At 44.3% G+C, this 22,636-nt stretch overlaps 1 protein-coding gene across 1 annotated transcript in view; it reads left to right on the forward strand.

Annotated features, from left to right (window-relative positions):
- The window catches only part of LOC147731320 (bestrophin-1-like), a 240,912-nt gene extending 222,021 nt beyond the window's left edge, over positions 1 to 18,891 (forward strand). The window contains exons 10-11 of the mRNA XM_086958723.1: positions 7,857 to 8,008; positions 17,042 to 18,891. Coding sequence (XP_086814849.1) covers positions 7,857 to 8,008; positions 17,042 to 18,167 — 1,278 coding nt within the window. The 3' untranslated portion in view covers positions 18,168 to 18,891. The remainder of the gene's footprint in view (positions 1 to 7,856; positions 8,009 to 17,041) is intronic.
- Positions 18,892 to 22,636: the final 3,745 nt, after the last annotated feature.

Below are 22,636 nucleotides of genomic sequence, written 5' to 3' on the forward strand. Positions count from 1 at the left end.
TACTTTGTATCACGGGTCCGCCGACTCGTGATTCACGGCCGACTCTGCTTGCTGAGTTTTAAAATGCCACTTTTAGTTTCCCTTCAGCAGGCCCTCAGTAGTGAATTTAATGCCCCCAATTGGTGACTGTATTATTAGATATCCATGAGCATAATCTATTTCTTTTTTTTTTACATTACCTCTTGCCTTGAGTCAGGTCTGCTGCATACCAAGTAGCAGCTGAAGTAGAAACCTGGGCAACAAGACTTCCTAGGAAGGGCAGTAAAAGACTTCACAAGAAGGGTAGCATATAAAGCATTTGTGATTCATTTATTCAACTAATCTACATAGTTGTGGATCCTAACAGGAGGCTCAGACACAGTATGCTTTAGGCAGTTGACCAATTTAGGAGGGTCCAATTTAGACCATGAGTGATCAGAAATGTTGGACAACTCATTGGTTTTCATTTTGGCCTCTCTCCTTGATTGACTATCACTCAGCTGAGCTCAGATTCACATCGGACTCTGCAACACGGAGTCAAACTGAAATAACTGTTACTAAAATTGTGCTGGTGCAATCTATTTGCTTGAATGGGCATCTGCTGTGGAGCAACTTTTGTGAAAGCAATTACTTACAGGTGTAATTCTCCTATCAACAGTGAGTTCTGAGAATGGTCCAGCGGCCCTATATGGCCATTTAAGACCAAAACATCAACTTTGCATCTTTCTTAACACTATATGTTATACTTTATTTTGTATTTAAATTCCATCTGATTATTTTGAATGTGAACAATTCAGTTGATTGATCCTTGGATTATTATAACCATTGTTTGTTAAGAAGATTCTTTGCACTTCTCCAGATCCCTGCAATTGATTTACACTAGGAGAATGGAGGGATTCTGAAGTTGCACCAGATTGAATACTCTAGTCTAAGGAATGTACTGCTTAGTGTTGTGGTATATGAAAATAGACCATATGTTTGTATAAAAGATTTGATGAATTGTTGGAATCAATGGAGTAAATGTGTATAAATATACTTTTTCTACTCCAATACGCCTACATTTGATTTAATTAACTATATGCAATAGGATCACTCAGGTGACCACGAATTCTTTGATTAACATGTAATAATTTCTTGAGGAACATTTGTGTTAATAGCATGAAAACTGGAAGGCATAGGTTTAGAACCTTCTTGCCTTTTTCTTCAGACTTTCGTCATTCTAAGGTTACTCTGGGTAGTAAAACTTTTTACTAGTATAGACAACCCCAACCACTGTGTTATATTTGATATCCTGAGTTTGTTGGGCAGCTTTACTAACACTTTGTGCTGGATCTGCACAACAAAAATGACACAAACATGCCGCAATGTGTTGTTTTGTGGTTTACTTACAGCTCAAATCCTGAATTGTGTTGGAAAGTAACCCTAAAGTAACTGAAGTAGAACTATGCTCTAGTTTGCGCCTAGTTGGTTCAAGGGGCATACCTTGGGTGGTACGTTGACATTCCCATGGAATAGCTCAAGGATTTTCATGCTAAGCCCTATCTAGTATATAAATACACAAAAACCTGGGTGTCTGATAGGAAACAAATGTGTTTCAGAAACCATACATTATATTGAGTCAACAAAAATTGTCTGACTAAATAACCAAATGGATTCTAGATAAAGTTTTGACAATCCAACGCATGTGACCACTAGCAAAAGTAGGTGAGATCCAAGTTCCAGAGATGGATTACCATCAAAATCTTGTTGGTGATCTGATTTTTCTCACCTGGTCATCCACAGGGCTGGGCTGGTGTGTCTCCAGATCGGCGAGACTACTCCCAGGACCGCCTGGTAGGACTGGGGTCGAACCCACATTCGCCCGTTTGACCATGCGTGGGATCACCAAATGGAACAAAGAGCAGTGCAAAAAAGTGAAGGTGTAAGAAAAAATGAAGTTAAAAAAAGAATAGAAAGCTCACAGCAAAGGAACTTTAATGATCGTGAGTTTCTTTCTGTTTAAAAACCAGAACAGCGCAAAACCGCAGTGTAAACAAATGACTGCTTAGGGGCCAACATGTTTCTGCCATACAGGGGAATACTCCCTTGGCTTTCATCAGGGCCTCTGTTCTTATGGACTATTGCTACTGCTAGTGAAATTCACACTCTTAAAGAAAGGACGAAGAAAATAACAGTGACAACTTTAAAGGATATAGTCTCTTATTCCTCCTTGTCAGCTGGTGTGTGCATCACCTACAAAAGTGAAAGGTGGTGTAAGTGCATTGGATATAAACAGTATGATATAGTATGAAAGGGAACATAATAGTTCTTTACTCACCCATCTTGACTGGGGAAGTTACCTCACCTCACCTGGACCAAACTCAGAGTAAGGGAGGCCACGCTCTAAGGACAAGAAAAGGAAGTCCAAATCAAGATTCAGCTAAAAGACTGGGCTTAATTACTTATTTGGAATCCCTATCAGTGTCTTATCCTGAGCTCTATTTTCTGACAGCCGAAAAATAACTAAGCTCACCCACAGGTACTTAAACTGTCTCAACTGGATAATTAGTTATCTTGAGTAATGTAAATATGGGCCCCCCAATTAACATATCTCATAATCACAGGTTACACTCACCTCTCCGTCGTTGCCCCGAGTGAAATCTGAGGTTGGGGGAGGCAACGAGTAGGAGGGGTGAGGCTACCCTTATAGGTACATCTAGCTCGTTGTACACCTATCGCCTGACGCTATCTCAGCCCGCCTCTATTCAGCAAAATCGCCAGCAGCGCGCCAAAACTCATCCGTTTCGTGGTTTATTAGTAAAGACTCACGTAATCGGAGAGGGCTTAGGGAATCTCTTGCGGCCATTACCGAAGGTTTGTTATGGTTTACGCGGAATCAAGACGCGTATTACCGCGAGATTTAGACAGGACTACAAAAGGAGGAGATTGTAGTTCGTAGTGACCGCGCGCGAGTGAAGGGCGCATTTGTAGTTCATATGCACAGCATGCGTGGCTATTGGACACAAGGCTCCGAGATATTGGGAGTTGTAGTCCAAGGTGGAGTTCGTGCAACGCCCAAGGGTGCAATGTTTAGTTATTTCAAGCACTAATCAATCGAAAATACCATGCCTCGAAATATTGGGATTAGTAAAGCCAAAGATACAGGATAGATATAGGATTGTAATTAAAGGTAGATGATGTGTTGTGATCTATGACTTAACGATGGGCTGATAATCTATTACAATCTATAATTCAACCACAGTATAATGGAAGAACGGAACACAATGTATCCAGAGGAAAAGTCCACTCATAGACTATGTGAATGGCAATAAAGATCTGAATACTAAACTTTTTCGTTAGGAAATGTCAATAGCGAATTTAAATCAGAAGTTGTTCATGGGTCAAATTAGGGGAACACCCCTCACAAGATAATGTGAATTCTAAGCACAGTGAGGTGGAAGATACCCTTCATGACAGTCTGAAAATGTATACAAAAAGAGATGATGGCGATTTCTTTTCACTTATATAGATCTATATGTCCCATTCAGGGAACCATGGTGGCCTGATGTTATATTCATACACCCAAGAATGTGGCTAGAGAGCTAATGCTATAAGTGCAACAGGTATGATGTGCTATCTTGAATCATAATGAGGTCCACGGAATTTCATCATTCAAACCCCGGGAATCCGTGGATAATCGAAATATCCATTTCTGTTCTTTTAAGAACAAGTATCTAGCTGTGTCTCCAATGTGTGACGGTGTGAATGGCTTCTCAAGGACTGTCCAGGAGAAGTCAGTTTCACTGGTATTTAGCTCTATCCAATGTTTGGTCAGTCTGGAAATGTTTTTTTTGCAACGAAAAGCACTTTTGTGCTCCAGCATTCTCATCCGTACCTTCCTCGTGGTCATGCCCACATATCGTTCTTGGCAGGGGCATGTGAGCAAGTAAATTAGATGGGAGTTATTGCAGTTTGTGAAGTTATTAAGAATCCAAGGTCGATCTGTACCTATCTCTACTTGGGTAACTTTCAGAGTTTGAGGGCACATTGAGCAGTTGCCGCAAGGGTGATGTCCTGTAACTGCTGCAGTATTCCAAAGTGTGTCTACCGTTCTTCCAGGAGGATCTCTGGGACGGGTATGTATCAGACGGTCCTTCAGATTGGTAGACCTTTTAAAGGCAAATAGAGGAAATTCTATTTTCTCATTGCCAAAATTGAGAATTTTCCAATTGTTTCGCATAATGCGTTGGAATTGGTTTGACTTGGTATTGTAAGTCGTCACCAACGTTAAGCGGTCCAAGGGTGGTTTCTCAACAGGGATATCTAACAGTGCATCACGATGACAGTTAGCCGCTCTTTTCCATGACTGTGTGATCAGTTTCTTAGGGTAGTGTCGCGCTTGGAGTTGTCTTGACAGACCTTCAGCATGCTTTTGAAAAGTGGTAGATGTTGAACAGTTCCGCCAAACTCGCAGAAATTGCCCATAGGGCAAATTATCCCTAAGGGATTTAGGATGTTGGCTCTTGTATAGGAGCAGCGAGTTTCTGGCTAAAGGCTTCTTATAAAGTTCAGTTTCCAGACCGGTGGAAGTCACAACGATCGAAAGATCTTTGAAGGAAATCCTTACTTTGCTCTTTTCCAATGTGAATCTCAAAAAACAATTTTGAGTGTTCAGCCACTGGTGGAACGATATGATGGACTGCTCATCTCCTCGCCAAATGACAAGTATAAGCCCTATCTAGTATCATTCATGAAAGGGATTTGCACCCAAAAATGTACCCCTCCTCGAAGAAGTCATAACTGTTCAGCACATATACAAAGTGGTAATGTGTTAAACCTCGTCAAACCGTGGGATTTTGTACTGGAAGGGTATCTTTCCAGTACAACACCTACACTTGACATCACATACACATCATTGCACCATGGTAAAAAAGGCATGTGTGTTGGCGAAAGGCAGGCTAAGGTAATCCAGCGCTATGGTGAAAGAGCAAAAACACCATATCCTGGTAGACATGGTGCTGTTGTGCTCTCTCCTTTTCACACAACACAGCAACTTTGGTTACTGTGTTGTGATGCATGAACACATAATGAGTCTGCCCCTTCTTTTCTTCAGTCGAAGCACTCCTAACAAAAAATGCCTACCAGTATGAGTGACAAGTTAGTCCTAGACCTTGTGAGCATCATTGATTTACTCATTCATTCATTGTCAATGTATACTATGTGTGTGATGGAAAGCGCTCTAGCACCCTGCATTGGTATGAGTAGCACTATAAAAGAAATAAAATAAATGTGAGAGAGAGACTAAGCAGAGATAAGGAGCGCCATTGGAGGGTGGTAGTGAGGGGAAACCATGGAGATGGATGTCTGTAGGGGCTTCGGGACGCCAACAAAGATTATCCCATTGGGCGCCACCGACGCTAAAGCTGGCCCTCCATATGTTAGTAAATAGGCATTTAGGTGGGTTGTATGGCTCTATATTAAAGCCTACAGATAGGTATTTTGTTACATGGAATCTCACACACTACCATAGCAGGCCCAGGTGTTGGTGTTTGTTACCCCCTTGTCAAACTGTGGATGTGAAAGTATTGCACTGTGAGAATCATTGTAACTCTTGGGACAGACCGTATTTTGCTTAGCTAGCTGTAATTCTGTATAACTCTAATTTTAGGACTGTGTGCCTGATAGTTGCCTGGTGGAAAAGATAAATTGGTTATGGTGACAAGCAACGAGCCTGATTGGTGCACTAGTAAATGTTATGACCCATGTCATAAGTGTAGCCTGCTTATTCTGAAATGTTATGACCAAGGTGGTTGGTTGCCTTATTTTTTGTGAATAGCATTTGTTAAAGGCACTAAGTCTTAAATAGTTGGTTGTTATCACATTGTGTTTAAGGCTGTAGGCGTTATTCTGTTACAGGTAATCTCCCAGATGCCCTTAGAAGGGCAGGGCTTGGCATTGGCCACCCACTCTGGTAAACCCTGGGGGTTTTCATTGTGATGATTCTTGTTAGATGCTTTTGAGAGGGGTTGTATATTGTTTAGCAAACTGTATCTTTCCATATATATGTAACTTTAGAACTGTATGCGTGATGGTTGCCAGTGTATGTGCCCATGATTTGGCCTGTGATGATTAAAAGTGTTAAGAAATGGTAAAGGGTATAGGGCTTGTCTGTTCATTGGAAAAAGTCAAGTCAGATTATCTGTATATTTTTAAAAAGTTACAACAAAGCATGTAGGCCCCACCTACTTATTGTGAAAAGCATATGTTGAAGCAATAGGATGAATTGTTATTACAGTTTGCAAAAGCCCCTAGGGAGGTATTTTGTCACATGGACTCTCAAAGATTACTGTGGTTTTGGTGTTCGCGGAAAGAAATGTGGGGATAGAAGATATGAAAACCAATAATCTTTATTATACTTTTGTAGGAGAGGCAGTATTTTGCTTTGCCAACTGTAATCGTGTATACATTTGCAATTATATGTCTGATAGCTGCCTTGTGGGATAGCTTACTCTCAGTCCTAAATTATATATGTGACAAGTCATTGATAACAGCTATAATCCTGATTGATGTGCTGGGAAAGGTTTTACTAGAAGCCCTTGGTCTGGTCTGTTTATTATGACAAAGGCAATAGTTCTGTTTTTTGTGAAAATCATTTCTTTAAGCCAATAGGCTTCTAACAGTAGATTGGTTTCTCAGTATGTTTCAGGCTGTAGACAGGTATTTGGTTGGATGTAATCTCACAGATTCCCATAAGTAGGGAAAGGTTTTGGTGTTGCACACCCAAACTGACACAACCTAAGAGTACAGTTTCACTTTAATGTTGATGATTCTTGTCAGGCCCTATAACAGGATGGCAGATGATAGCCAGTTTATTCACACTTCAGTACGCCTGTGTTGGATATAGTGTCAAGCCAATGGTAAAGGCTGTCGGTCTTATCAGTTCACTGGGAAAGGTTATGTCAGAATCCTTGGATGTGATCTGTTCTTGATGAAAAGTTGACAAAGCAAGAAGGTCTAACTTATTAATTGTCAAAATCGTGCTTTAAAGGCAATAGGCTTTTAATGCTGGATTGTTATTTCAGTGTGCTAAAGCCGGTGGGCAGGTATTTTCATTCACGTAATTAATGTAGTAGGCAATGATTTTGATGACTCACCCTAACAGACAACGGGGATAAAAGATTTGCAGTATGGTAGTTCTTATTGAGATTTTTTTTCTTGTTTTGACAACTATCATTGTGTAAGTATATGTGATAATACTACAGTATACCTGATTGTTACCTTGTTGGAAAACATTTGTACAACACAGTAGGTCTGGGATGGTTATGGTGACAAGCCAATCAGGATCAAACTGAGAGAGAAAGTAGGCAAAGGCACTAAGAAAGTAGGCAAAGGCACTAAAAAAAAGTGCCCGGATTAGTGAATTAGATAAGTAATAAGTAATGTTTGCTAATCAGGCAGATTTTAACTTGTAAAGATACGCTGTATAAGTCTTTTTCAAAGTATGGAAGACTGTATTGATTTGTGCTTGCCTCAGGCAAGGTTTGTTTTAAGGTCGAATAAATCAACTGTAAAACCTGGCCCAGCAGACCATAAAACAGGTCCACAAACCGCAAAAAAAATGGCCTGTCAGAGAAACACATAGGGCACTGCATGATTGCCTTATTGGCCAGTCCCACCCTGAAGCCATTGATAAAGGTTATAGGCCTAATTGGTTATAACAGAAAGTTGCAATAAAACCAGTAGGTTGATTGTGAAAAGCATATGGTAAAGTCAACAGGCATTTAAATTCTAACTGGAGGGGATAACATTTTGGTGCTGATCTGAGTTGGCATTCCTGTTCTGAACTCAAGGATGGTGCCCTTGCCCCAGAAAAGTTACTCAGTTTCTGGTCCCTGCAGGTCTCACTTCTAGCTGTGGATGAAATGCACCAGAACCTGCCCCTTTTGGAGAAGGATCTATACTGGAACGATTCGGACCCACAGCCACCATACACCGCTGCCACTGTGGAGTACAAGCGGCCCTCGTTCCTAGGCTCAACCTTCGATATTAGGTAAGGACTATTCTGCAACAATATGGGTTCCAGGGTGTGGGAGGTATGGTTCCAACATCAAGTCCCTACTGTGGATGCAAAGGGGGCTTCGCACCAAGGCCAACTGAAAGTGCAAGTAAGTTACTGCTTTCAATTCTGTGGTATTTCATGAGTGGAAGAAGGGTTGGAGTTGAGAATACTCTGCCGTATTCTACCCTGATTGTTCAGCACCCTCTGCAGTTCCTCTGTCTAACCCCATTACTCTTTCTGGATTTCTCCCCTGGTAATACAGTGGCTTGGATTAAAAAGCTTTATCTCAATCTCCTCTTGCTTGTCTCTGCTTATTTCTCCTAGTATGACAACAGGTTTGGGTGCATCAAAGCAGTTCCTCGAGTTCACCTTATAGCTTTCTCCTTTACTGTCTAGTCACTGTCTGTCCACACGTTGTCTGCATGTGCTGACTACATGTGTTGATTCATGCCTTTCCACGTACTACCTTCTAATTAACAGCTGCCTGACCACATGCTGATCCTTTGCAAACAACATTCAATGCTTATAAACCACTGAAAACAAAATGAGGCAACCTTTACATCACTTTGCATTTTGCTCAAAGGAGCGAGCACATGCCCCCTACAGAAAGAGACCAGCCTATGCCCCCAGGGATGTAGCTTAGTCAATTACATGTAGGAGGTGTAAGTCTCAAATTTCCCAGCTAAAAAAAACAGTAGGGTGAAGGGGTGGGATGACCAAGGTTAGGGGTGGACTGTTTCCATGAGGAACAGGGTCAGTACTGACTTGCACTAGGTGAGCCTCGGTCTAGAGTGGCACAGTGGGTGAAGAATGCTACCCAGAGCGATTGCCACTGGTTAGACTCTTTGGAAGCATTCATTCCATCACCTTATGGGTTTTTGATTGCCAGTAGTATGCCTGGAAATAACAGATTTCCAAGCCTACTACTGTCTATGTTTCCAAAAAGTAGTACATTTGCACCCATTCAAGAGGTACTTTTAGGAGTGCAGATTTACTACTTACTCCAGTATTGGAGCTTTCATAGATTCACATACCTGAATCATTCCCCGTCGTCGAGACGGGAGTCTCCTGTACATAAAAAAGCAATGCTTAGTAATATAGCAAACTGAAAAGAGGCATAGGCCCATTTTCCTTTTGCAACCCATAACCTTTGTTATGTAAAAGAGACCAAACTTGTCCCTGAACCATCAGAGCCTCTCGCCCTCTAGAACACTCCCGAGAGAACCTTTTGCCCCTCAGATTTTCTACCGCACGTTGTGCTAGGGAGTCTCCTTTGAGCTCTGCTCAAATTCTGTGTATTTTAGCTTCATTAAAGAACTTTGTTGTTAGGAATTCTACTGGATTATGTTCTACTATGGATTATTTTCAAATACATTCTTTAAAGAATGTCTGGAAAGGAGAAGAAAGGATTATTTAGAGCCTGTGCAACTTGTTCCAAGAGGTCGCTTTACACTGATGATCCTCACACTGACTGCATTTACTGTCTATACCTCAGGCCAAAGACTGCAAGGTATGTCCACTTTCTCAAGTAAGTTTCTGAGAGGTCGTGAAGGGCGACTTTTAATATGGTGTCAAACTCTAATACCAGAAAGGAGGTTTTTATTTTCTCCAGTGACAGTGATGAGGAGTCGTCCTCAACATCTAGGAGATCTCAAAGGAGAAGAAAATCTCCTCAAACTCATTCCTCAGGGGAACGTCCTGAGAAGGCCCTCAAAAAGACCACTCATGGGTCTTCTGGGCGCAGTCCTTCAAAATCTCCTCACTCTGTGGAAAAGGAGAGTAAAGGACATGCTTTTGGGGGAAATTCATGTAAAAAAAGACGACTTCTGAGCCATCAAAATCACCTCCTCTGGTCAAAGAACCCTTCAGGAAGCCGTCTTCTATACTGCCTGAGGTAAAGACTAAGAAACCAACATCGTCAACGGGATCGTCGACGAAGAGACCATCATCATCGTCGACGAGGATGGAGGTGAAACTCATATCAAAAACACCATAATTGCCTATTACAGCCTCTCCGTCGATGGCGGCGTCGTCTACGACGGCGTCGACGACGGGCTCATCTACGACGGCCTTGTCTACGACGACTAGTCTACAACGGCGTCTACGACGGCGATCTCGTCGGCGGGAACGTCGACGAGGGAAATTCCAAAGTCAGAAATCATCAGGAACGCACCAGCTTGAAGAGTAGGATTCTTAGGAAGAGGAGCAAGAAGTTAGGCGACAACTCCTCAAATAATGCACCACCAGAATCCGGTCACCACGGATGATGATGACCAGGAAGAGGGAGAAATAACAGATTCCAACAAAAATGGGATTATTACTTGAATCCATCTAAGGGCATCTCCCTCACCAGGACCGTTGGATTCTCCGCAGTTGCCATAATAAGCTGCAAGAGATTCCAACTTCCTATGGCGACAATACAAACAGAATGCTACCTATACGATTTCAAGGAGCCATTCCAAAAATCAGTCCAGGCTATCTCCAATTGTTAGCCATGTGTGGGAAGAAGGTTTCAAAGTGATGAAGACACCGGCGACAGTTACGCCTGTGCTCGCTAGGTTGGAGAAACAATATAAAGCTCCTTTAGACGCACCAGCGTGTTTACTGGGCCATCCAAAACCTGATTCCGTGTTTTAGCAAGCGGCGCAACAAAAATCTAAGAATCACTCTGCGTCTATATCAATACCTCCTGCAGAGAGGAGATGCTTGGACAATGCAGGAAAGAGATTCTCATCCATGTCTGCTCTCTTAGTCAAAGCAGATAATGTCCTTGCTATTTTGGGCAGATATGACAGGCATATGTGGTGCGATATGGCACCAAACATGGACCTCTTCCCAGAGGACAGGAGACAGGAGGCGAGCGGCGGTGCTAAGGCGTCAGGGGTGGTTAAGTGAGACTGCCTTTAGACTAGAAGTCCAAAAAAATTAAGATCCTGAATCTCCCTTCCGATGGAGAAGTTTTATTGGGAAACAAGTGGATGAGGCATTTCACGGTATCAAGAAAGATACAGACACTACAACTGCCCTGGGTACACTACGAGACCGTAAGGTGCCCTTCTGAGGCACCAGGGAAAGAGGCCAGTCATCCTACAAAAGGAGTTATCAACATGGGAAGAAACCCCCTTTTATTCCTCATCATCACAACCATATAGTCAGCAATAGGGTAAAAAATACAACAAAAAAATAAGGAGTTATACAAAATTTGCTCCTAGATGACTAGGAGGTCGTCAAGGGCAGAACAATGTAAAACACAAGGACAACCTCCTGGATCTGGCTACATGTTGCTCTCCCTCTCCACAAGTTCCCATGGGTGGGAGAGTTACTTCCCATCTGCATTATTGACAGAACATAATGACGAACAGATGGGCCTTCAATAAAATACAATTCGCACACACTCTTGAATTTTCTTCAATTCCCTCCTTCGACACCGCCGACAAGTCAAGAGATTAAACATCTATCTCAGATGCGTTTGGAGATTCGGACAATGCTCCGAAAGGGAGCAATAGAACCGGTGCCGATCTTCCAAAAACGAAAAGGGTTTTTACTCCTGTTTCTTCCTAGTCCGGAAGAATGCTCTCCAATGGAGTCCTATTCTAGACCTGAGAGCTCTGAATACTTACCTTAAGAAGCAATTTTTTTCAAATAGTGACCCTCCTAGACATTCGGTTTCGCTTAAACCCAGGGGATCATATGACCACTCTAGACTTACAGGATATTTTCACATCCCCATTCATCCTTCCCTTGGATTGTATCTTCGATTTGCAGTAGCTGAGGACCATTACCAGTTCAAAGTACTACCATTTGGTCACAAATCAGCCCCGAGAATCTTTACAAAGTGTCTGGCGCTAGTAACAGCTTTTTCTCAGTAAGCACAGACACCAAGTATTTACAAACCTGTACTGGTTGATAAAAGCACCATCAGAAACTTCAGCCCAGGTGTTCACTACGTCATGTATACAGTTGTCGGCCGAACTGGGACTGACTTTAATATAGAGAAATTGTCCCTTCAACCGTCAAAAAACATCACGTTTCTTGGAGCGATTCTAGCCAAGAATTTCACAGGAAAAAAGTGTCTTTCAGTACGTATTTACAAGTCGCTACTAGGGGCAGTGTCCTTTTGCATTCCTCTGATTCCTTTTGGCTGACTAAGGATGCATTAATTACAGGAGGAACTAGATTGCCCATGGCACCAGGTAGAGGGAGCCTTCGACGACAACGTGAAGGTCACGCTGGCTATGGTGCAAGCAGTGGCATAGTGCACAAGAAAAAAAAAAACATCTCGGTGAGTCTTTCCATTGATGCATCTCTGGAAGGATGGGGGAGCATTCCTTCAGGACCTACAGGTCAGCGGTCGGTGGAAATTGCAAGAACAGCTTCACATCATCTGGCTTGGGCTCGGAGCGGTAGGCTTGGCACTACTGGCTTTCCTACCAAGAATTCAGGGAACGTCTGTTCTGGTGAGAACAGACAACACGACCGCGATGCACTATCTCAACAAGCAGGGAGATACAAGATCCTCTCCCGGTTGTGGGCAGCACCAAAGATATGGAAGTGGTCTGTCCAACATGGAGTATCTCTTAAGGCGGAACACCTTCCAGGAGATCAGACCGTCAAACGGGCACTCTCTGCAGACTAGAATCGACCTACCAAGAGTGGGAGATCAATCAGGACATATTTCAAAGCATCTTTTTCAAGTGGGGAGTTCCAGCAGTGGATCTGTTTACGACAGATCAGACCACAAAATGCTGGTTCTTCGCAAGTTGGCATCACCAGTGGGAATCTGGGGGAATGCGTATTTTGATAACATAGTCAGGCGTCTTTGCCTAAGTCTTTTCTTCTATCCCCCTCCTGCCACATGCTCTCACAAAGATAAAGAAGGAACCTAGCAAGGTAATACTAATAGCTCCATGGGGACCTAGACAACACTGATTCACGGAGTTGCTCCTGCCATCGGAGGATCGCCCAATTAGTCTACAGCCAATATCATCATTCTTGACAATGTCCTGGGGACAAGTGCTTCATTCGGACCCAAAATCGATGTGCTTAGCGGCCTGGCTCCTGAATATTGCGAATTCCGCATCCTAGGTATTTCGTCAGAATGCAGAGATATTCTAGCACATGCCAGAGCAGAAACTACAAATAGAGCAGATAGGATGAAATGCAAGAGATTCAGTCTGTGGTGCCAAGAACATAATATTCATCCTCTAAACTCAGAGGCACATCAAATGATTCCATATATACTGATGTTGGAAAAATCTGGTTGGGCCCATGCTTCTATTAAAGTACACCTCGCGGCAATCTCTCGATATACACGACTTCCCTGAGTCCATCACTGTGGTCTGAAAGAATTATGAAGCAATTCATGAAGGGGATGTTTCGGACCAAAAATTCTTATTCTGGAAGCTAGCTCTTTTCAGAGCTCTCACTTCAGCCAGAAGAATTGGAGAAAAACAGGCTCTCATGATACAAGAACCGTTTTTGCAGTTCAAGGACAGGGTTGTCCTCGGGACTAATCCCAAATTCATTCCAAAAGTGCCAACAGATTTCCATCTAAATGAACCACTGATTCTTAAGCGTTTTTTTTTCCATCAACCGTCAACAGCAGTGGAAAAAGCTTTTCATTCATTAGATGTTCAACACTGCCTGAAATTCTACAGGCAGAGAACAAGGCCTTTCTACAAGTCTTCCCAACTATTTGTTGCTTATAGTGCTCCCAGGAAGGGGTTTTTTTCCCTTGTAGAAAAGGGGAATTTCTCGATGGATTTCAAAGACAATAAAATATTGTCATCAGGCGGCGGGGAAGCCATTGAATGCACCTGTTCGTGCACATTCTACAAGAGCAGTGTCCACCTCCACTGCTGGATTTCAAAGACAATAAAATATTGTCATCAGGCGGCGGGGAAGCCGTTGAATGCACCTGTTTGTGCACATTCTACAAGAGCAGTGTCCACCTCCACTGCTTTATTTGCAGGAGTACCTATCCAGGATGTCTGCAGGACTGCTACCTGGAAGAGTACTCATATCTTCACCAGACATTACTGCCTTGATGCACTTGCAAATAGGATGTGGCAGTGGGAGAAGCAGTACTGGGGAACCTTGTCCAGTAACAGTGAGCCCTCTTTGTCATCCCTCCTTCCTTTGTGGTAAGATAAGCACATTTTTATTGTTGCATGCTGTATTATACGTAATTTATGAACATCTGTCTATGGGTATCTATAGACAGTTACTGCTATGGTGGACTGACATATGTTGCCTATTTTAGAGTTGTAGGTAACAAAACAAAATGTGCTATAATTTACTGCTCGCTATTCTGATGCAGGTATGTGAATCTATGAAAGCTCCAATACTGGAGTAAGAAAACAAGTTACTTACCTGTAACTGTAGTTCTCCAGTATTGGAAGCTTTCATAGATTCACATACACCCACCCTCCTCCCCTGAGAGGCTCACCTCGGATTAGGCATAAAAGGTGTTTATGGCACAAATGCACGAATGTCTGAGGGGCAAAAGGATCTCTCGGAGTGTTCTTGAGGGTGAGGAGCTCTGATTGGTTCAGGGACAAGTTGGAAAATGGGCCTAGGCCTCTTTTCAATTTGCTATACTACTAACCATTGCTTTTTTATGTACCGGAGACTCCCGTCTCGACGATGGGTAATGATTCAGGTATGTGAATCTATGAAAGCTTCCAATACTGGAGAACTACAGTTACAGGTAAGTAACTTGTTTTCTTTTTTGGTAAACTGATTACTATATATATTGTATATCTCGATTCAAAAAATGAACAAATTAAATCCTCTAAGTGAAACAGTAATGATGAAAAACAGATACAGCAGACCCAACCCAGACCAAAGTACCAAACCAAGAACCCATTTGAGCAGTTTCACGCACCAAACATCCCCACTGAAGCTGCACTCCTGCCCGTTCCAACTGGTCCTGGGATTCCTTCCTTAGAATTCATGACTACAGTCACGTACAACCAAATGGTCTTGAGTCTCTGCCCTAGGATCACCTATTTTAAAAGTATTTCCACTCCATGTACTTTTCTTCATCTCTGCTACAAGTAGCTTTGATGGTGGACTTGTCAAATCTGTGCATGTGGGTAGGGTGCTAATACTTGCCTTTACAAATAATGTTATTAACACCATCGATGCTAGTGTTATTTTCCTCCTGTGCTGATATTCTCTGAATACCATTGTTCATGACGAGCTCAGCTCGTCATGAGTGTATGGAGGTGTACATCATGACGAGCTGAGCTCGTCATGAGCGTCATGAGCGTCGAAGGAGTTAAGTGACTGATGGCCCCATGTACTAAGCTTGAGTCACAAATAGAGGAGTACATGCAGGCAAATTAATTTGGTGGGCTGAACCATGGGTCTGGCTTGGCTCTAAGAGTCCATGCACAGGCTGAGCTATGAACACGTTTCACATGTACATTGTGAAACAAACATAATGTGAAAATAAGATACAATCTCTTCAAAATTCAAAAAACTGTATTTCTTTAAAATGCAGAATTGTTTCACCTTAGTACAAGTATACAGATTATATCACTGCAAGGAGAAACATCTATTAAAAGGGATAGTTTTTAGAAAACGTTCATGGCTTGGCTTCAACGACAATTATCCATTCGAGGCAAGTCAGTAGTCATGTAAACTCTAAACGTGACCTAGATTCTTATTACAGATGGAACAACATTACATTCTATTAAATTATGTATAAGAGGTGCTTGTACAGTACACATCCTGAACTCATGCATTTTACCTCTTCCGTGCTCGTGACGGAACCACGCCATGATGCAGGTAAGTCGGTATTGATTCCAGGCTATCTGGTTTCACATTTTAAAATTCAGCCACCAGATGGGCATCTCTTTCCCTGTTTATGTCAAAGCTTATTGTTTTGCCTCAAGGCAAGAAAACCAGAGGCCGCAGAGCCAACTCAGGGCGCCCAGACCCAACAACCAAGCCAAGAATGCATTTAGGGGTGGAGTCAAGCTACGCCCATATATACCTACCGCCCAAGAAGCCATCCGATCATCCTGCTAGGCCCAGGCCCTCTCTGTGTAATATAAAAAAAACTGGGGGAGGGGGTGAAGCTACGCCCCTTTATACCTCCAGTCCAAGTAGCCACCCTACTGCTAGGCCCAGGCCCTCTCTGTGTGATATAACAAAAACCTTGAGGTGCGTTTTTGGGTCAATTAAGTCGAGCTGGAGTCTTTAGTTACTCAGGGCAATGGACCCTGCCTGGCTATATACCCACACCATAGAGGGGCACTTTTTTTTTTTTTTTTAATTTTTTTTATTGAAGTCTTAGATAATCAAGCAAAATCAAACACTAACATATCATATGCTAGGCAAAATATACAGATAACAAAATGAAATCAGAAGACACACAACAGGCCATCTCATAAAGATGAATCCCAGAAAAAAGAAAAGGAACCAACATAATCAATTTGAATCATTAAGATCGAAGTACGAACCCCAGATTTTCTCAAATTTACGAATTGCCCCAACTCTTTGAGCATACAAATGTTCACTATTTCTGACTTTTTGCATTTTATAGCACCATTCATATAGGGGCACTTTTAAGAGATCTAAAAATGTGATTCTAATCCATGACTGACCCCTTAAACCACTGAATACATTTTGCTGCATGTCTGTGCGGCATTTCCTTCACGGTGATGCATGTGTGCTTACTAATGCACCGAATTCAGGGAATCTGTGTTTGACCTCATGGTTAGAGGTTCAAATCCCGGCGGGTCCAGCCCGCCTTTCATCTTTCCGAGGTCGATAAATGAGTACCATTGAGTGGGTAACAATAACAATGTTATTTTAGATCCATCATACCCTTGAGGGTGAACGTGCCCCGTACAGATAGATTCGTGTTAATATACATTGGTGCTTGTCTCCATGTGCTGGTTACTACAGGTGAAGGCATGCAGTCATGGTACAGGCTTCTTTGTTTTAATTGCTCGTGTCTCAGTGCATGTGGTATTGCAAATGGCTAAATCGCAAATGTTGCCTTTCTTGCAGCATGCAGAAGGAGGAAATGGAGTTCCAGCCGCTGGAGCAGATCAAGGAGCACGAGGAGGCCAACCACTCGACGCCCTTCCTCGGGCACCTCGGCCGCTTCCTGGGAGTGCAGTCCCCCAGCTTTTCCCGCTCCAGTTCCAAGATGAACCTGCTGCTGCGGCGTCGGCACGGGGCCCTGCCCCACTTCCCCCAGTACCTCTACAAGGACGTGCCCTGCTACGGCGTAGGCAAGGGTGGCGTGACCAACGGCCCGTCATCGGCCCCGGCGCACGCGGACACGTATGAGGGGTTTGATGCCGACACGCGTGACTTCGACGCCTTCATGTCCACGCCGTTCTATGAGAGGCCTGGGTTCTACAGTGCCCCACAGACACCAATCAACTCTGCACCTCTGATTTTCCCGCCAAGGCGCCATGGCCGCAGAAAAACGCCCACGCTTGCCAGCATATCCAAGGACAGTCCCGCAGACCTGTCCCCCACCGCGACCAGCGACAAAGACCCGAGCCAGAGCCCCTTAGGATCCGGGGCTATGGACAACTGTACCTGGGTAACAGAGAAAAGCACCATGCAAGACAGTGCGGCGGTGCCAGCGGGAGAAAATAATATGAGTGCCAAAGACGCCCAACCCCCACCCGTTACCAACCCGCTGTTCCCACCGCAGGAAGAGCTTGCGAGGCAGGGAGGCCCACAGCTGTGTCTGTCCCCGAAGAGGGGGCTTCTGGGCCGTCGGTACCTCAATCTGACGCTGGAGAACCCAGCACTAACGCCCACCTTGATCTCCGATCGCGCCAGCAGCCATCAGACCCCGAGTGCAAGGACCCCCAGTGCTAGCTCCGTCTTTTCCTTCTCCTTCTCGCCCGTGGCGTCCCCGTTGCTGCAGCGGACGCACTTTGCAAATGCCAGCACGGTGTCACCTTTGGCTAGCCAAGGGCCCGGGGAGGTGCCCGGGTCACCATTCAAAAGCAGTGATCACAGGAACGAGCGTGGCGCACAGTGCCAGTCCCCTGAAGACTCTGGAGTCTCCCTGGCAGATGGAGACTATTCTGGCCTGATGGAGGTCATCATGGAGGCCGGCGAAACCCTGCCAGATGACGGGAAGGTGGACAGGTACAGCTCGGATTGCTAGACGAAGATCTGGGGCTAGGTATGACATACTCAAGAGGCTCTTTGGGCACACAGGCCGTGACTGTGCTTCACCCCCGTCGTCAAAAACAAAGTGGTACATGCCGGATTACTGCTGGACAGCAGCAGCTTAGGACAGACGTCCAGGCCAACAGAAAACTGGAAGGACCGAATGAGCTATGGAGCTGCTGAGGCCAACTGAAATGGACTACAGACTCCAGTAGCCACAAGAGAGACGTTTGCAGAAGGCATGTCGTGGAATAAAAAAACAAACAATTAACAGTGACAGTAAGTGGACCTGCAGGAGGGCTCTCGCCAACAATTTCTTCCCAGGAGAATCCTTTAATCACCAACGAAATAACCACAACCGTCGACTACTTCACGAGAAGGGACAGCAAAGAAGCTAATTGAGGTGGTAAGAGACCTCGTTGCATTAAAGTAGCTGGCGACCCTCTTTGGAAGTTTTTGACTGGTTAAGGCTAAGAGCACCCCCTTCTCCCGACATAGCTAGATATTCATGAATGCCTAGTCAGCCTTCAGAGGCAGTAGCAGACCTGCTTCCTCCAGAAGTGGTTGGCAGAAGAGGCCTGCAGCCGCAAGTGGGAACAAATCCAGAACAGCTTAAAAACAGTCCAGAAGATTCAGGAGAGGAAGGCGGCACCGGCCTTCTATACAAACTCTTCCACGAATTGGGTGAACTGACAGCCAAAATGCCCTTCCTGAACATATAGAGCGGTATCTTCTTGTATCAGGGTTGGTTCTGCAGAGGACCTGACAATATATATATATAAGCAGTCTATGTTCCATGACCTGTTGTTTTGAACAGAGGGAGGTGGGCGTGAGGTCACAGCCACACTGGCATTGCATGCTGCCGCATGTGCAACAAGGCGATAAAGCTGGTATTGACTTTGGGTGTGAACAAGCAGAGCCAGAGCTGCTTCTGCAGAGGAGAGATTTCGCCTCAGAAGGTCCAGCCCAGGTTTAGTTGCACACGTGGACTTGAGAAGGGCAGGGACAGTTGAAAACTGAGGGAAGGAGGGGGGATGCAAATAATGTTCACTAAAAGGGTAGCCGGGTGTGGGACAGCCACCACGTCATATAGCTAAACCTGTTAACAGCACTGTCAGGGAGGTCTCTGAGACTGTAGGATCCCACGGGCTGCACTATAGACAGGGCCATTGGAATTATGCGGCAGGGTAGATCTAAATTAAACACCAGGGTTGAGTAAATTAGGCGGCAAAAAAAAGCAACATACGTGGCGCAATGCAGCACATTTTGGAATAGTATTACTTAATTATTTTGTCATTTTTACACTTCTTAATCACCGTCTGGGCATCGATTGCACCTTAATAGTACTAATTTAATATCCAATTAGAGAAATAAGCAACATAAAGATGACCAGTCAACTTTTGCAAAGGGCCTTCCACTGCAGGGCAACGTGGCACTGCGCTTTTAGTAACTGTTGAAACGTTTGTACTAGAATTTGTTTTGGGTAAAATCGGCAGATTCTGCAGCAGAAGATTATGTGGCAAATGCAGGAAATCAATAATTATGGCAGAAAAATGCTGCAGCCGCAAAATTGCATAATTTCAGTAGCCCCAGCTATAGATCTACAACAAGGTATCTTCCTGCAGTCTGCTTTGAGGAGTGCTGTGCTAGCCAGCTTGATGGAGAGGGGTGGCAGAGGATTACACAACTACCTAAACAAACAGGTGGTGGTGCACCATAAAGGACAAAGAAGTATGTAAAACTACAGCCTTCCTTAGAAAACACTGTACTCATGACCCAGTAACTCACAGGTGGCACACAAGAGAGTACTCGTAACCATGCTGGTCATTGATACATTGATAAGAAGATACTGTACTGGTGGGCACCACGGCCTCACATGTAACCCAGCCCCAAGTTACTATACTCATGACAGTGCTTCACACATAACAACACCAACACAGAAGGCAGTATTCATGTGGGGGCTCGGCATGTACCAAAGCGCCACCTCAAAAAGTCGTATTATTGACAAAAAACATCAAGACATCAGGACACAAGGTACTCATGACATGGTGCCCACAAAAATACAACTCACCTCCCAAGAACCACCTACGGAAAAGATGGCCTTATGTCCGCTCACATGTGGCAGGAAGAAAGGCACACATGACGGTGCCTTACACGTAGCCCAGTATCACTTAATAAAAGACGGCACTCCTGGTACCTTCTAACGCCACCTCAGGAGACACTGCACCAAAGACTGCTTCACGTGTACTGCCAGCACCACAACATCCAATGAGGCACTATACTCAGTGTATTGTCTCATTCATGCCCACAATCAATCAGGAGACACATTTCTCAAGAGGGGAGGCCTTGAAAGTGCAACTCGGGAGGAAACTGTACTAACAAAGGCAGTGCACCGCGGTATTCTTCGGATTGTGTATCGAATATACCGCAGCAGTAACTGGAAAAAAAATGTATCCATGAGGTCCCAACAAACTCGGTAGTACTTTACCCACAAGAGTTTCTCTCATATACCCTAACGACCCAGTAGACGGTGTACACAGACACTGTGCCGAAAAAACATACTCCACCACAGAACTCCTGCTTTGTTTCACACGTATACCAAAATGACACTGTACACAGACAGTGCCGAACAAAACTCACTCCACCACAGAACTCCTGCTTTGTTTCACACGTATACCAAAATGACACTGTACACCGAGACAGTGCCGAACAAAACACACTCCAGCGAGGTGCTGAGCGGATGCCATACACTCTCGCTGATGCGAAGCAGCAGGGGTGACAGTGCGAGTGTGGACGAGCACACATTTACAAACAGAGGGGTTCGCAGGTATGCCCAGGGTGGGCAACCACCCTGTAAAAAACATAAAAATTGTTGCAGTGTGGCGAGAACTGACCCTTGCCCTGAAGAAATTGCCGTTAAGTTACCTTTGGCAATGAAACATGTTGGCCCTCTATAACAAAGTAGATAGGCAACAGTGCGTCGTGGTTTTAATGTGAGCAGACCCCAGCACATAAAAAAAAAATAGGATAGCCAGTGGAGGTCTAGCTTGTTTTTAAGACTTGGAATAGCGGCATTCAAGCTCCGATTCCGCTACTCCTTACAGGGTTGGTAGAGTCAGGCACGTGGATAGGGTATCCTGAGTGCTAACACCACGATACACCACACTGAGCACGTCGTTTCTTTTCCTTACTTTTCCACACTTTTTGTTTCGGTCTGGCAGTTGCTGATGATGAGAACCCAAGGGTGCAGATGAGAACCAATCTGCATACTCCATGGTGTTACTCCCGTGAGGCACAGTCAACCTTTTTCACCACTTTTACTTCTTTTTTCTCGTCATCCACACCACTGGGTGGTACAGACCGGGGGAAGACAGAGTTAAAAAAAAATAAAAAAAAACTTTAAAAAAAAATAAAATAAAAGGGGACCATGGATTACCTAGAACAGACGGTATAACTATTGCCGCTGTTCATTCACACAAATCTTGGTGACCAATCATTGATGGAAGGATTTCCAAGCACCCTGTTTACCGAAAGATCAGGTCTATATTGTGTTGTATTGCTTCACACGTATACCAAAATTACACTGTACACAGACAGTGCCGAACAAAACACACTCTGCCGCAGAACTCCTGCTTTGCTTCACACGTACCAAAAATCACACTGTACATCGAGAGTGCCGAACAAAACACACTTCACTGTAAAACTCCAGCTTTGCTTCACACGTACACCAAAATCACCATCAGAACTGCAAGGGACGAGATGTGATCCATCTTTAGGTGAACTGTACCTCACACACACCAGCACCTACTGAGAAGAACTTGTACTCAGGACTGCGCTAACGCATACCATCTGCACCATTTCAAGACGCAACCTGATCGGGCAGTTTCACAATGCTGGAACCACCTCATACGACACTGAACTCACAACAGTGGCTCATTTCAAGCTTTGAAGAGACTATGTTCGAGGCATAGTAATAATAATTCTGAGCTTATACAGCGCCTGGTTACACTAACCAGTGTGTCCCCACGCTATTCAGTGGCCTCAGCAACCCCCCAATACAGCTCATAACCTATTCCATCTAACATCTTGGGAACAAGTATGTTTTAAGTTCCCTGCGAAAGACAGCCTCCGTAGGCTCCGAACGGAGTCTAAGAGGGAGAGGCTCCGAACGGAGTCTAAGAGGGAGAGTGTTCTAACTACAGGCCGCCAATAGGCGGAACGATTTGCCACCAATCCTGGCCCTACTGGTCTTCGGGATGCACATTAGGCCAGCACCCTGAGACCGCAGGAGCAGAGTGGGCTTGTACAGAGTGAGCAGGTTCCGCAGGAAGCTTGGACCATTCCCATGAGCGATCCGATGACTAATACAGAGGGTTTTAAACTGGATGAGCGCCCTGATCTGCAACCAGTACAGCGTCTCCAAGGCCTTTTTGGAGGGAGATCTTCTAGGCAACATCAATACCA

The sequence above is a fragment of the Lissotriton vulgaris genome, chromosome 2_1, assembly GCF_964263255.1.
Source record: "Lissotriton vulgaris chromosome 2_1, aLisVul1.2, whole genome shotgun sequence".
NCBI lineage: Eukaryota > Metazoa > Chordata > Amphibia > Caudata > Salamandridae > Lissotriton > Lissotriton vulgaris.